This window comes from Diadema antillarum, unplaced genomic scaffold (assembly GCF_040938485.1).
Source record: "Diadema antillarum isolate AM-2024a unplaced genomic scaffold, OU_Dant_1.0 scf00000201, whole genome shotgun sequence".
In the NCBI taxonomy this organism is placed as follows: domain Eukaryota; kingdom Metazoa; phylum Echinodermata; class Echinoidea; order Diadematoida; family Diadematidae; genus Diadema; species Diadema antillarum.
The window spans coordinates 3,182,854-3,196,484 of record NW_027271090.1 but is presented as its reverse complement, the minus strand read 5'-3'; the positions used below and the strand labels follow the sequence as shown (position 1 = coordinate 3,196,484).

The 13,631-nt window shown below is 36.6% G+C and overlaps 1 protein-coding gene across 1 annotated transcript in view; it reads left to right on the top strand.

Annotated features, from left to right (window-relative positions):
- The first annotated feature begins 516 nt into the window (after positions 1-516).
- The window catches only part of LOC139723837 (gamma-aminobutyric acid type B receptor subunit 2-like), a 43,669-nt gene continuing 30,554 nt past the window's right edge, over positions 517-13,631 (top strand). Inside the window, exons 1-2 of the mRNA XM_071635043.1 lie at positions 517-780; positions 12,047-12,184. Coding sequence (XP_071491144.1) covers positions 517-780; positions 12,047-12,184 — 402 coding nt within the window. The remainder of the gene's footprint in view (positions 781-12,046; positions 12,185-13,631) is intronic.

Genomic DNA, 13,631 nt, shown 5'->3' with positions numbered 1-13,631 from the left:
GACTTCAGGGACTTGGAAACCAAGAGTCGCTCAAATGCATTGAACAACGAGGAAATAAATATGGACGAGAGATTGTGGATAACGACGCCGGCGCAACATCAAAACATTGAGTGTGGCGAACAGGTGGTGGTAGTTTACGCCAATGTGCCAGTGAACGCTGAGTGCGTGTGGACCTGCGCAATTAACCATTTTGTGTCTCCATACCATTATTATATACCTGTCGTTGGTAGCAAAATCTGAGTGCTTTGCTCAGTTCAAGGGCTGACGCTACTGCGGGATGGGCATGCAGAATTAGTTCCTTGGAAGTTTGAATAGGTTCTAACAGGTTCTAACGGCTAGAGAAAACATTCACGTACGTTTTTGCTTCGCAAATTTGCGATTTTCATTGTGATGTATACTCGAGATCCTTCAAACGTCTGCATGGGAGGAAGCCTTTTTATTCTTCTCACAATTTCGACCGTGCTACGCGCTTCGACAACGTCGCCGACAACGGAATCGAGAGATGATTCCTCTACCATGCCAAGCCCTGTCGATGATGCCGATGTCACGGCGGTCTTGCTCGAAAGTACCGTCATCAATGAGCAGGATAGACTGACAGAGTCCCCAGGTGGAGCTAGCGGGGAAAAGATTCCCCTGTATCTGGCGGGATTCTTTTCAGTAAGTGGTGGATGGGACGCAAGTGGTGTTCTCCCTGCCGTCGAGATGGCGCTTGATCACGTCAATGAGCGACCTGACATCCTGCCCGACTACGAAATCAAAATGGTCTGGAATGATACACAGGTGAGATTTTATTGTGTAGATTATGCAACGATGATTCTCAGAGCTTCTCCGTTCCTGGGTGACTTACTTGGTTTTATCAAATGTTTATTTACAATAACAATTAATACCAGAGGACATTCTCCTAAGAACCTGACATTCAGCAGCAGTAGGAGTGATTATTATAATATATGATTATGGCCCGTATGAATATATACGTATATCAGCCGGTGATCCTCACATGAACTTATTTTCTGGTCACCCACTCTTTTTTCTTTCTTCACACATAATCAGTATACACTCACACGTATCCGAAAACACTATCACGACACGCGAATATAGGTACACCACGGTCTGATGAACAGCATATTGTCGGAAAGCGTGAGCGAAGTTATTCAGTTTGTCGCCTTCCTGCATATTGCCCTTGAGTAGCAGTATATTTCATTTTCCTGGATTTATTTTCAGAATGTCATTGTGATTGATTGACATAGTGAAGTCGACCGTGTAATTTCAAATGACGAAAAAAAAAAAAGGAGAGAAAGAAGGAGAAGTAGAGTGTATCATTTATTTCTCCTTTTTGTGGTTCCAATAGTCTCACTGGTATTGTTTGTTTACATTTTGAAAGAAGCTAGAGAAGAAGTGGGCGAAAAGAGTTAGGTCTGCGAGCTAGCAGTAGGCGAGAATCTGAGAATCCTTATGGCTAATATGGTTCATCCTGTGTCTCATTTCATAAAGGCTGTGGGAAAGGTTGTTGGGATAGCAGTTCTTGGTAGAAAAGGAACTTCTCGTAAGCAACAGCCAATCAGAAAGCAGGATTCGCGTCGTTACCGTGACACTCTTGTCATCACAGCAGGAGTTGATATTATAGCAACTTTCTCTAAAGTTGAGATTTGTCCCTCAAAACAATCAATATCTGTGTTCTTATTGCATCGTAATTGCCTATTCTAAAATAAACCATATATTTGTGTATGTGATGTACATAAACACAACATAAATGATTGGTTCGACGAACGAGATGATATTGAACTAAATGACTGAATAATTGAGAAGGAGCATGAGAAATAAGTCTTTATTTGTGTGTGTATGTGTATGAGTGTATGTGTTTGTGTGTGTGTGTGTGTGTGTGTGTGTGTGTGTGTGTGTGTGTGTGTGTGTGAACCTACTGGAATTTGATGCAGTGCAGTTTAATGCAATCTTTACCGTGTGCTTCTAATCAAGATAGAGTGTAGAGAACAGAATGATGGCGTGAGATGACAGGTGTGATGATACTGCTCATCCATTAGGCTAATAGTACCGGACGTCACAATGGCGCTTCCCCCTCCCTTGAATGTTAAGCTATTAACCCTCCATTATACGAATTCCCATCCTAGACATGAAACAAATGAATCAAATAGAAAATGATGCGATGTTAGGTGTCATTGGCTTGTCATCTCGACTACGATGATAAGATAGTCAAAATCACTACACATTCTCAAGTTCGTACCATTCTAGCGAAATGCAGTTACAAGAAATGACAACTTGTGGAACGACATATCATAAAACAAACACACGCACGCACGCACACACACACACATTTTTCACATTGTTTTTGTTTGTCAGTAATCTTTATTTGATTTGTATACATGTAATTTCACACGACAAAAATATTCACCTTAAATGTGTAAACACAATATACAATCAGGAATGTTTGATCAATTAAAAAAGATTTAAAAGAAATCAATCGGTGCGTGACCCGAAATACATACAGCTTACATTAAACACATATACTTTAAACACATACAGACATTAAACACACACGAACACACACACACACACACACACACACACACACACACAGCAGGCCTCGACACTTTTTTCCCTTCCGGTAAATATCGCTAACTACAGGAGTGCGTTCTCTGTGACCCAACCGTAATAGACGTTAATTGAAAACCAATACTCTTTGTCTTGCAAAGGCCTTGCCTTTCCATGGGTTGTAATCATCAGTGCAATATTGATTGACGCTGTTGGCTGTTGGTGCAAGACAGAAGGTAGCAGGTAGAGAATTTCGATAATGACCCTTCCGACAGTATCCACTTCACAACTGACCAGTGTTTCCTCCAGTTAGATGATTTTGATTTTGCATAAATGATGTATATAGTATGACAATGAAATGCTCATAAAGCCATTTGTTTGTTATTTTCTTTATACTATGTTATAGATACATGCGCATTGTACTATCATTTCTGGGCACTTTATTGTTCCGCGGAGGAATATGTAATTAAAGAGTTCGACAAGATGACCGACATCGACCATACACCTTGTTTGAGAGTCTGGGTATTTTTGGTGGTTATATGATAGTTCGTTAGTCCAAGTTAACCTTTGTAACAACTACGAGGACGCAATCAATAATGACAATAATGATTATGTTCACATAGTGCCTAGAGCGAGAGTGACAATATTTACGAAATGATAGCTATCACATTGCATATACGTATAGTCATTACGTGCATATCCATTAAAAACAAATGAGACTAATCTTGCTGTTGTATGAAAAAAGAGGAAACGGAACTCTAAAAGTATCATATTAGAATTCATAAGAGCTACATTTTTCTCTCAGGAAACCCAATTGGGGAAAAAAGTTTTGGTTTTATTTTGATATTTTCTAGACAAAGTAGGTAGGCAACAGAATCTACTTGAATCCAGAAAGATACAATGAGCATTACCTCCTTACCACAGACTTGATCACTATTGTGAAAAGCAAGAATGACAACATGGATACTGTTGTCATAATAAACGATTACATTAAAATGATTACTGAGCAACCGAAGCAAGGGTATCCTGGTTCGCTTTGGGATGAATATTTGTACATCACATTCCGCCTTTATTAATGTAACACACACGTTAATGTAACACACACACACACACACACGCGCGCGCACACACACACACACACACATGTTACTGTAACACACACGTTCGCTTGGGTATGGATATTTGTACACATTCCGCCTTAAATGTGACTCATACACCAATGTAACACAAATTTAAGCGCAATCATCAATTATTTTAACACTATATAATTCACATACTTCTGATGAATTAAGGATTAATTCTTAAATAAATGCCAGGGCCACCGCTCTCTTTTTCTTCCAAAAATCAAAATTCTTTGTTCAGTCTTACTTACATTTCTCCAACTGTAATACATTAAAAAGGAGAAGGGTGAGATGGGAGTGGGGATAAAAAGAAGAAAATATCAAGCGATCTTAACACTTTCCAAATTTTGCGAATGTAATCTTAGCTTACTATCTTCGAGAACTACATTGTATTTCTTTTCCTCTTCCCTATGTATGTTTAAAAAGTGTTTTGTCCAATGAGTGACGGAAGAGCTTCCCCTTTACAAGTATAAAGTTTGCTTAACCATGAATATATGATTTCATCCTGGTATACCAACGTGAATATTAGTCTTCATTAATTCATTCATTCATCTATTCATTTTTTTTCCATCTCCAACTAAACGTCTAACTTGTCAAAATACATTTTTTTTTTAAACAGAAGTGCATGATAATAATGTGACATTACAGAGTATAATAAGTGAAATTGCCATTTGCAAGGAAAGTGAAAAAAATAACTACAAAAACTATTTGAAAATATGAATATGCTGGAGATTGGGAGGAATGACTGTAGTGTCTATTCGAAGAAAAAAAAACCAATTACGTAACGTAATTGACCTGCTATTTATATGAATGAAAAGCGGGGTCGCAAAACCAAATGACATAAACTAAGAATACAAACCTAGGAACCAGCCCTAAAGAAACACCCGGACAAATTTCAACACTAAGTCGCTGTCATGCAGAAAAGAAATCAGGAAAGAAGGGGAAGAAGAGGATAAGAGAAAGAGACGAAGAAAAGCTGATAACACGGTGTAAAATAAAAAAGGTTGATGGAGAAGACAAAAAGTGAAGGATGAATAAGAAGCTACTGAGCTATCTAAGCTTAATGTTTAAGAATTGCAGTTAAAAGTTCTTTTGCAACCATTGACAAATCAGCACATTTTAAAAATAATTTGAATGTATAAAACAATTTATTCAAAAATAAAGATCAGATGCATGTTTGTTGATATCTACAAAAGAAAATATTATACTTTGAATCAATTTTGAAAGAGTTTGAACCTTGGACCACTTTAGAGCTACAACAGTGGCTATTCCTAAATTTTGGTCCAACAAATGTAAACGTATAAATTGAGTAAAAATAGTCCTAGTTAAAGGCAAATGAAATTCATTAGCCGTGGCGGATCCAGAGGGGGGCGCCTCTCTCTCTCTCTATTTTTGTTAAAACAAAAGAAATAAAAAGAAAAATGAGGGGGGAGGACGTGTGTCTCCCTTTTAATTTTGTAAAGGAGCCTCCCCTTTACGCGGAATTCCTGGATCCGCCCCTGATTAGAGTGATGGGTTGGGTATCTGTGAAAGGAGTTATTTTCAAGATGCACCCGTGAAGGTGGGAGGTGTTAAGTTACTGCTGAGTTTATATAATAAGTTGACCAAGATGATAATCATAATAATGAAGATAAGTTTTCTTTAAAAACTTATTTTCGGAAAATAAAACGCCAGTACGAGATCTCCAAGATACATTTCAAATTATTTGAAGGACTTTTTATTTCTTGGAGACGTATAATACAGTCTATCAAGATAGATTGAATGAATGTTTCCCCAAGCTATGATACCGTTATTAAGATAAGGCAGAATCAAAGTTGAGTATAACAGTATAGCATTAAAAGAGCGGGGGTGGGAAAACAAAACTTAACTTCGTTGATGACACCAATATTTCGAGATACTGTAACACCATCAATATGTGGCTTCCATGCACGAAAGTTTGTCGATTGTCAGACCTAAGAACTTGGTTAATGTGGCTACATCTATTACTATGTCATCTAATACTAGGCCTATATTATTAAGAAGATTATTTAAAGAATTACTGGAAAACATACACTTGTTTTTGAAAAGGTTTCTGTTTGAACTTGTTCAATGAATTAACTTTTGAAGTTCTAGATTTAAGGTTTCCAACCAAGGTGTTGGGATATGAGAGAAATACGCTTGAGTTGTCTTCCCAATCTATATCTTCCAATTCAAATAATTTTGACTTATCTATATCTTACTGCCATAATACTTTCACTTTTACACAATCTCAGAATAAATGCAAATGTGTTTCTATCCCTTGCTTACAAGAAAAACATGCATTATTCGTCACAAAGTCAAACTGAAAAAAAAAATGTTCCTTACTCTATACAACTCCATTAAGAAATTTAAATTAACATAATTGTGTTTACTGCTTTCCAGGGTACAACATTTAAACTTTGCTTCATGCATTATGATGCGAAAACCTGAACATTACGAGTTAAAGTTCAAAATGTGACACTGACATACCGTCCTGGGTTATGACTTTTGACTGTCGTTTATCCTTCAATCATTTTCGTTGGCAGTCTTGTTTTTCGTGTGTATTGTTAAAGTAAATGGTTAGGAAATAATGTGTAACGATACAGTTTACGAGAGAAAGTAAAAATATGTCGGCTTAAAGTTAGTTAACCATCAAAATAAAGAATCGACAATATCTGACTAATTTTAATGAAAAATTCATGAAATTGTGTGAACAAAGACGAATTTGATCTTCACATTCTGCAATCCGTCAGCGGGAGGGACGAATTTGAATGACAATTGATGATTCTGAATGCTATGTCTTCGAATATGTTTGACGAAAAACGAATTACAATGACAATTGACGAAATTGAAGTTAGGATTTGAGTTCCACGTGCTTCTCGGGACGAAATTGAATAATAAATCTTTGAAATTGAATGACAAAAGTGCGGAAATGGATGGGAAAACCTATAGTATCGTGACATTAGTCTATACGAAAGCATGAAACAATGGTCCCAATGCTGTAAAAAGGAACTGAGGAGAAATGGATTTTTCTTTAAATCTACAACTATCAATAAACTATTAAGATCTTACTGCTTGTTTATCACTGTTTCCACAAAATTGCTCCTTCTTACCTTTCAGAGCTCCTTGTAAAATATGAGCCTATGAGAGTTTTTAGGTCATCACGGGAGGATCTATATGTGATACCCTCCATTTCAATTATACTACTATGGCAAATGTAGTTTCAGGCATGCCCCCCCCCCCCCCAGAACTGTGGAACAACATCCCAAGCGATATAAAACATGCGAGTTCCATCAATAAGTTCAAAACGCATTTAAAAACGTATCTGCTCAGAAAGTAACACAGTGATTGTAGATAATGATTTATGCAGCATTTTATTGTTTCTGTAATATCTTTTTCTGTTTATCTCTTTGTTTCCCCTCTAAAGCGCATAGAGACCTTGCCAAAGGTATTACGCGCTATATAAGAATGGTGATAATAATAATGATAATGATAATATTTATATCTTTGCTTAAACAGGAAATACCATGATAATCGTCTATCATTCGAATGGCTTCGCTAATATTCCGGTTTTTCCCTTTTACCCCACTTGATCTGAGTTAATTATTTATCTTTCATTCTATTTGCTAAAAGTTTAGAAAAAATATATAGTTTCCATTCAATAAAGTAATTAGTCTGTAATTATGTCTATTCCTAGGATCTTTAATAACCTTTCCTGTTAAGGTTATCACACCTTATCTCTTAGATGAAGAGAGCCCCCTACACCCCTCCCATCGCGAACATCAACTAAAATTCCCCTTACAATAAAAGTTTCAAGCACACAAATACAGCTTCATTGCACAACATTGGGCACTTCTTTGCATACCCTCTGTTTACATATTCATTTACAGGTGGGACTGCAATAGTTCTTCGCTGTTGAGATAAAATGTAAAGTTGGAATGACATGAAATGGGATGAGCAAACTGATTGCTCTAATGCAATGTGGTATATAAGTTGTGCATTGACGAAGGTTGGTTTAAACTAAGCATATAGAATCGTCAACAGAAACCTAAGTCGCAATGAATATGACAATAAGTGCCTCTAATAACATACATTCAATCAGGTGGCAGTTATTGCCTTTTAGTCCCTGTCTGTACCCGTCAGGATAAAATAAGGCATACCCAAATGACTTTATTCGCCACCGTCCATGTTTAATGGTAATGACGCTCAATGCATGGCACATCTGAATCTGGGAAATCCCACGGATTTAACTGAGTTGGAGGATACGGCATTATTCAGTGCACATTATAACGACCAACCTCAATATTGGTTCGATTAGCAGAGAGACTCCACGGGGAAGGAGTTATCTTGCGCTAATTTAGATATTTTCCCTTCTCTTGATTTAATAATCGGAGGATAGAGAAAAACTGCTCGATCAAATAGCCACCTCATTTCATTTCATTTTATAATTCATTTGTCTTTCGCATATCATTTTGTTATGTATGCCTGAAAAAAAAAAGTATTTTGTTGATGGAAATGAAACAAAATTCACTTAAGTTCAAGTCACGTATTTGTATGGTAAGCGATCTCATTCGACGGAATTTTATGTAGGCTTCTACAAATTAAAATGGAATGGAAATCAGTTCACTTTGGAATTCAAGAAACATGTTATGGCCATTTGATGTCTTTTTGTGTCGTTGTTGTTGCAATAATGCTTCTTGTAATATTGATGGACAAATCTCATTTGAACAGCCAGGCCAGATGATGAGAGCAAAAAATATTTGACATCAATGTTCTCTCAAATACTATACAAGGTCATTATTTTGACGCTGTCTCATTAACTCGAAAACAAATCTATTTGTGATATCTATACATGTCTGCATAGCTTCCATTATTTTGAGTTGACATCGGCTATTCCGTCTTTTTTCTTCCTTTTTTTCTTTCTTTCTGGGATATAGTAACTAAAATGCGAGGAAAAGTAGAACGTGTAAAATATTAGTGTCTATTTAACCTTGCTTAGTCATGGTATGATTTCAAGATAAAGATCTTAGTGGAGTTAAGGTTTCCTAGAGCGAGGGAAAAAATCGATACTTTTTTTTTTTTTTTTTTTTTTTGCCGGCAGTATGGTTTGCACAAAATAATGGGTTCTGGAGTTACTCATCAGAAAGATAAAATGTATTCCATGTAACCATCAGCGGATGCTAAATGCGTACGAGATTATGAAGCCCGAATCGACATATTGATAACAATACTTTGAATAACTCGCACATCAGTTCCTATCAAACGCTGATGAAGTAAATGTGTCTACTCTCACACCAAAAGAGATGTTATACGCACTACATCGGCACTTTATAAAGCTGTTGCCAAAGAAGTGACGGCATTTATGTAACTTAGACGTAATCTAGTTAACGCATCCTTCAATACTATCGAAAAGAAGCGAAGGGTAGGATATTGTTCATCATAGCATGACAGTGTTTTTGTAAAGCAAATCGAACGATAAATGCAGTTCCTGAGGACTGCACGCCAATTTGAATTATTCTATTGAATTTACACTTCCTTATTTCTCGCGGAATGACCAATACGGAAAGGAATCATGGGGTTTTCGACTCAGTTGACATTCTCTGAAACAAGATTAAAGCACTCCTCTTCCAATTTTCTGCAGTTCATTGAGGATGGGATAAAGGATCCAAAAACTTCCCTAACTCGTATCGCCAAGCATTTCACACGTAAATAGTGTTTAATTTCGCTTGCTATATTAGTATAGTCTGTTGTTACTTTGGGTAGAGAGCAGATTAATTGCTACCGACTCATTGGCGTCCTCGCGCTCCATGTATCTAGCGGGACTCGTCCGAACGCGTTCATCCTGTTCAAAAGTCGCATCTCATCCGTCGCCGCTAATTTTCACCCGAGAATAATCAATGAGCAGGTTGGAGTCGTTAATGACGATCACGTTGCAAACGCTCCATTAACGGATGGAAGCGCTGAAATGCCTCCAACTGACTGAGGCGGTGGTGGCAATAACAATTCTACTCTGCTTTATGCTGCCTGCATCGCAACAGTTATATGCCACGGCATGTAAATTGAATTAGAATCCTAATAAGATGATGCATTAAAAGCTACCTGCGTGAAGGCCTGATACACCAGGTTCCCTCCAGTATATACCAAGTGGTGCTAAAGGTATTATCACCATCACAATGAGGGCAGTCTATCGAGAAGCGGAAGTTTGAGCCTGAAATATCTTATTTTATGCTTCTACACTCAATTATGTATCATACCTGCCTACTGGAATGTACGAGCTAACGTGATATGAGGGCCGAAGTTTGCTTCTTTTTTTCTCTTTCTCTCTAGAAAACTAATGGCGGTGCAAGGATTTTTAGCTCATGTTATAGAACATACTTGTATAGATACATCTTTGTCAGGAAACGGAGGAGTGGGGTAGAGTGATAAACGTTAAAGAGTTCTCAATATTCTTCTCGCCTGCATTCGTATAGTTTGAGGGAATTTTGTGCGCCAAAATGTCAACAGTCCTTCACTATGTAACCAGGGCTCTGAACCTACACACACAATTATGGAGTTACTCACAGCATGTTGTTATTGTCTTGGTGCGTATATGTGTTTATATAATATTTTGTGGGTAGGTTGGTTGGTCTATTTAGTTCCGTATACACGCACAAACGTGCGTGACGGTTGTGTCGTTGCTTTTTCGTCTTGATACGTCAAATGTCACATATTTACGGCGAATGTACATAATTTGGAATATACTTTATTTCTTTTTGCTTTTCCCCTTTTCCCTTTTAAAACATAAATGTAGAGGCCTACCAGCTTTTTTTATACATATAATATTATTCTCGAAAGGTTGATCAAAAAGGTAGAAAATGCAATTTTTCTATGAAAAATGAAAATGAAGTTTCGAAAATGAATGAGAAAAGACGGACCCCAAAATTTATTCATATGTTTGTTTGTGTGTTTGTTTTCATTTATTTATTTATTTATTTATTCATTTATTTGTTTATTTATTCATTTACTTGTTTATTTATTTGGTCATTTATTCGGTCTTCTTTAAATTCACAGGGTAGTCTGATTCAGGACTGAGGGGCCTGCTTTACAATAAAGCCCTGTGACGTTAAAATACATCGCACAATAATAGGTTTCAGAAGTAAAAACAAGAACAATGAACGCCATATAAAACACTAAGAGAGAGAGAGAGAGAGAGAGATAAAGAGAGAGAGAGAGATAAAGAGAGAGAGGGAGAGAGAGAGAGAGAGAGAGAGAGCGTTGAAACATAAAATATTGCAGCAACCAGAAAAAAAAAAAAAAAACAAACAACCCATATTAATCCTTAAAATGTTGTAAGCATATAAGACCACTATATTTAAAAAAAAAAAAAACACTCACATAATCGGGGTAAAAATATTGCAAATAATTAGCTTTAAAATCCTGAGTATGATAAACAAAAACGAACAAATTAGCCAAAAAATACAAAGAGCCACGTTTCAATAAAACTGCATAACAAACACGAAACACAACACAACACAATAAACATTTCTTCCTTAATGTAAAGCTAATAGTGTTTGTGTAAAAAGTAAGTGTAAAAATATGACAAAGCGAGACACAGTACAAGATAAAAAGAAACAATAGAAGTTACTATCATTAAAAAACATGAATTGAATATTGAGTCTACGAATTTGTCTGTGAATATTGAATATTTACTGGCAGTTTGTTTAAAAGCGAGCATGCGAAATATGAAAAAGATCGTTTCTTAAAATCAAATTGTATTTTTGAAGTATAAAATAGATTATTCATATCGCGTATCTGGAGTTATATATATTGCACGTGGCGATTGGAAACAATGTAGTCCCGATATGACGGTGCAAGCACATTCCTGGTTTTGAAAATCGCAACACAGTACTGATACTTAATTCTTTGTTTAACCGTCTTCCATTTAGTGAGGAGCATCAAGACATCTTTTGATGTGTCCAAATCAGCGTTTAGCACTTATTGGGCGAACTTATTCTACCTTCTCTGAAGCCTTAACATCAAAGTTTTGGAACAAGTGCCCCAAATGATACAAAATGATACAATCGTAATCAATATGAGGTAATATCATATTATAATATAACTGTTTCAAAATTGTATTTCACACAGTACAGTGAGCTAACACTAACAGAAGTTCGAGATATTTTTGAATGATTGAATTTGTGTATATATATATTTATTAGTGGGATAATCGTGTAATTGAGAGATATGTGTTCTCCTTGGTGTTCTAAGATAAACATTTCAACATCAACATACAGAAATTTTTTTTATTTGATCAGGGGTGTGTGACGAAATTTGATTATAATCTGTGTAAAGATTAGAGGAAAAAGAAACTAACATTAGTTGTTTTGTCTCTTGTTCTATAGTGTGAAGCTGGTCTTGGTACCCGTGTCCTTTTCAACCACCTGTTCCACACTCCGCAGAAGATAATCATCATTGGTCCAGCGTGCTCCACAGCGGCGCAGGCTGTAGCCGCCACCGCCTACCATTGGAACCTAGTCACAGTAAGGATGCCTTTTACCCTCAACATTGCCTTATCATTACAGACACTCCGCCCACACCCAAGTACTCAATTGTAGCAGAACCGAGGGGTATCGTAAGATACTTGCCCCTTCTCCCAGCCCCTTAAAGATAAAGATTTGCAAAGCTGCCTCCTTTCTGAGTAGAACATGCTCTTCTTGGTTTGCGCCCGTACTGGGTGCAAGGACAGTTTATGGTTTTTGACGTAGACCTACACGCTTCTTTTGCTCGGTCGCCATAATTAGTGATTGTCGTTGTCTTTGCGCCCGTGTCGGGTGGACACAAGGAAGACATATTGATCAAAAAGATCGTGCCTTCCTTGAAGGTACTTCCTATCTTCCTCGGTCAAGAGATACCAGAAATGAACAGATATAAATATAACAAGTTTTTCTTCTCTCGCTCTGGCTCAGTAAAGGTATGTACAAAAGCGTTTGATATCAGTTAATGAATATGCTTAGATCTATATCAAAATGTTAACATTTCACTTAAATTCAGCTGAAAGTTAATAGACAGCTTTATTGCTAATACCGTACTGTCATATTATTTGGGTTTATGTGATCCAAATTGCTTTTTCGTCTCACTATTTTGTTCCAATAAATGATTGATTTTTATTATTTTGTATTTTAAACTCTGAAGAAGACCCGTTTTTAAGTCGAATGCTTGGCAAGTACAGGTATAAAGTGAACAAATCCGCAACGTCCCTCTGGCTCTTTTGATAGTCACAATTACATACACATAGTGTTATGTTATGTCTACCACTGTTCATTAATTGCATACAGTGCCTGTGTTTTGTACGAACAATGGAAACCTCCAGCCGTCCTTGCATCCCTTTTATTTTCCATTTTCACACGTTAGGGTATGTAACCTTAATTCCTTTGCCTTCTGCATCGATACCTTAATGCATCTTTCTTTCCCACAAATCCTTGTGTATGTGTGAGTAAGCCTTAATAGTGAGTGTGTGTGGGTGTGGGTATGTGTGCCTGTAGTGGGGGCGCAAAGAGGATGCATTATGAACCACAGTTTTGAGTGTGCTTGCCCGTATGGCAAGCCATATTGCTTTTTAAAAAGATTTTCTGATATCACGAATTCCCTTTCGTGATATCAAAAATTCGAATTTCTGATATCACAAATTCGAATTTCTGATATCACAAATTCAATTTTTGATATCACAAATACCCATTGGTTTATCACGTAAAACCAATTTGTGATATCACGAAATCGAATTAGTGATATCACAAATTCAATTCGTGATATCACAAATTCAATTCGTGATATCACAAATTCAATTCGAGATATCACGAATTCACATTCTTGATATCAAGAAATACATTTTGTGATATCACTAATTCCAATTTGTGATATCATTAATTTACATGGAATTTCAGCACATATCTTTCGCAAAGAAATGATTTGATTTCGAGCATTAGTTTT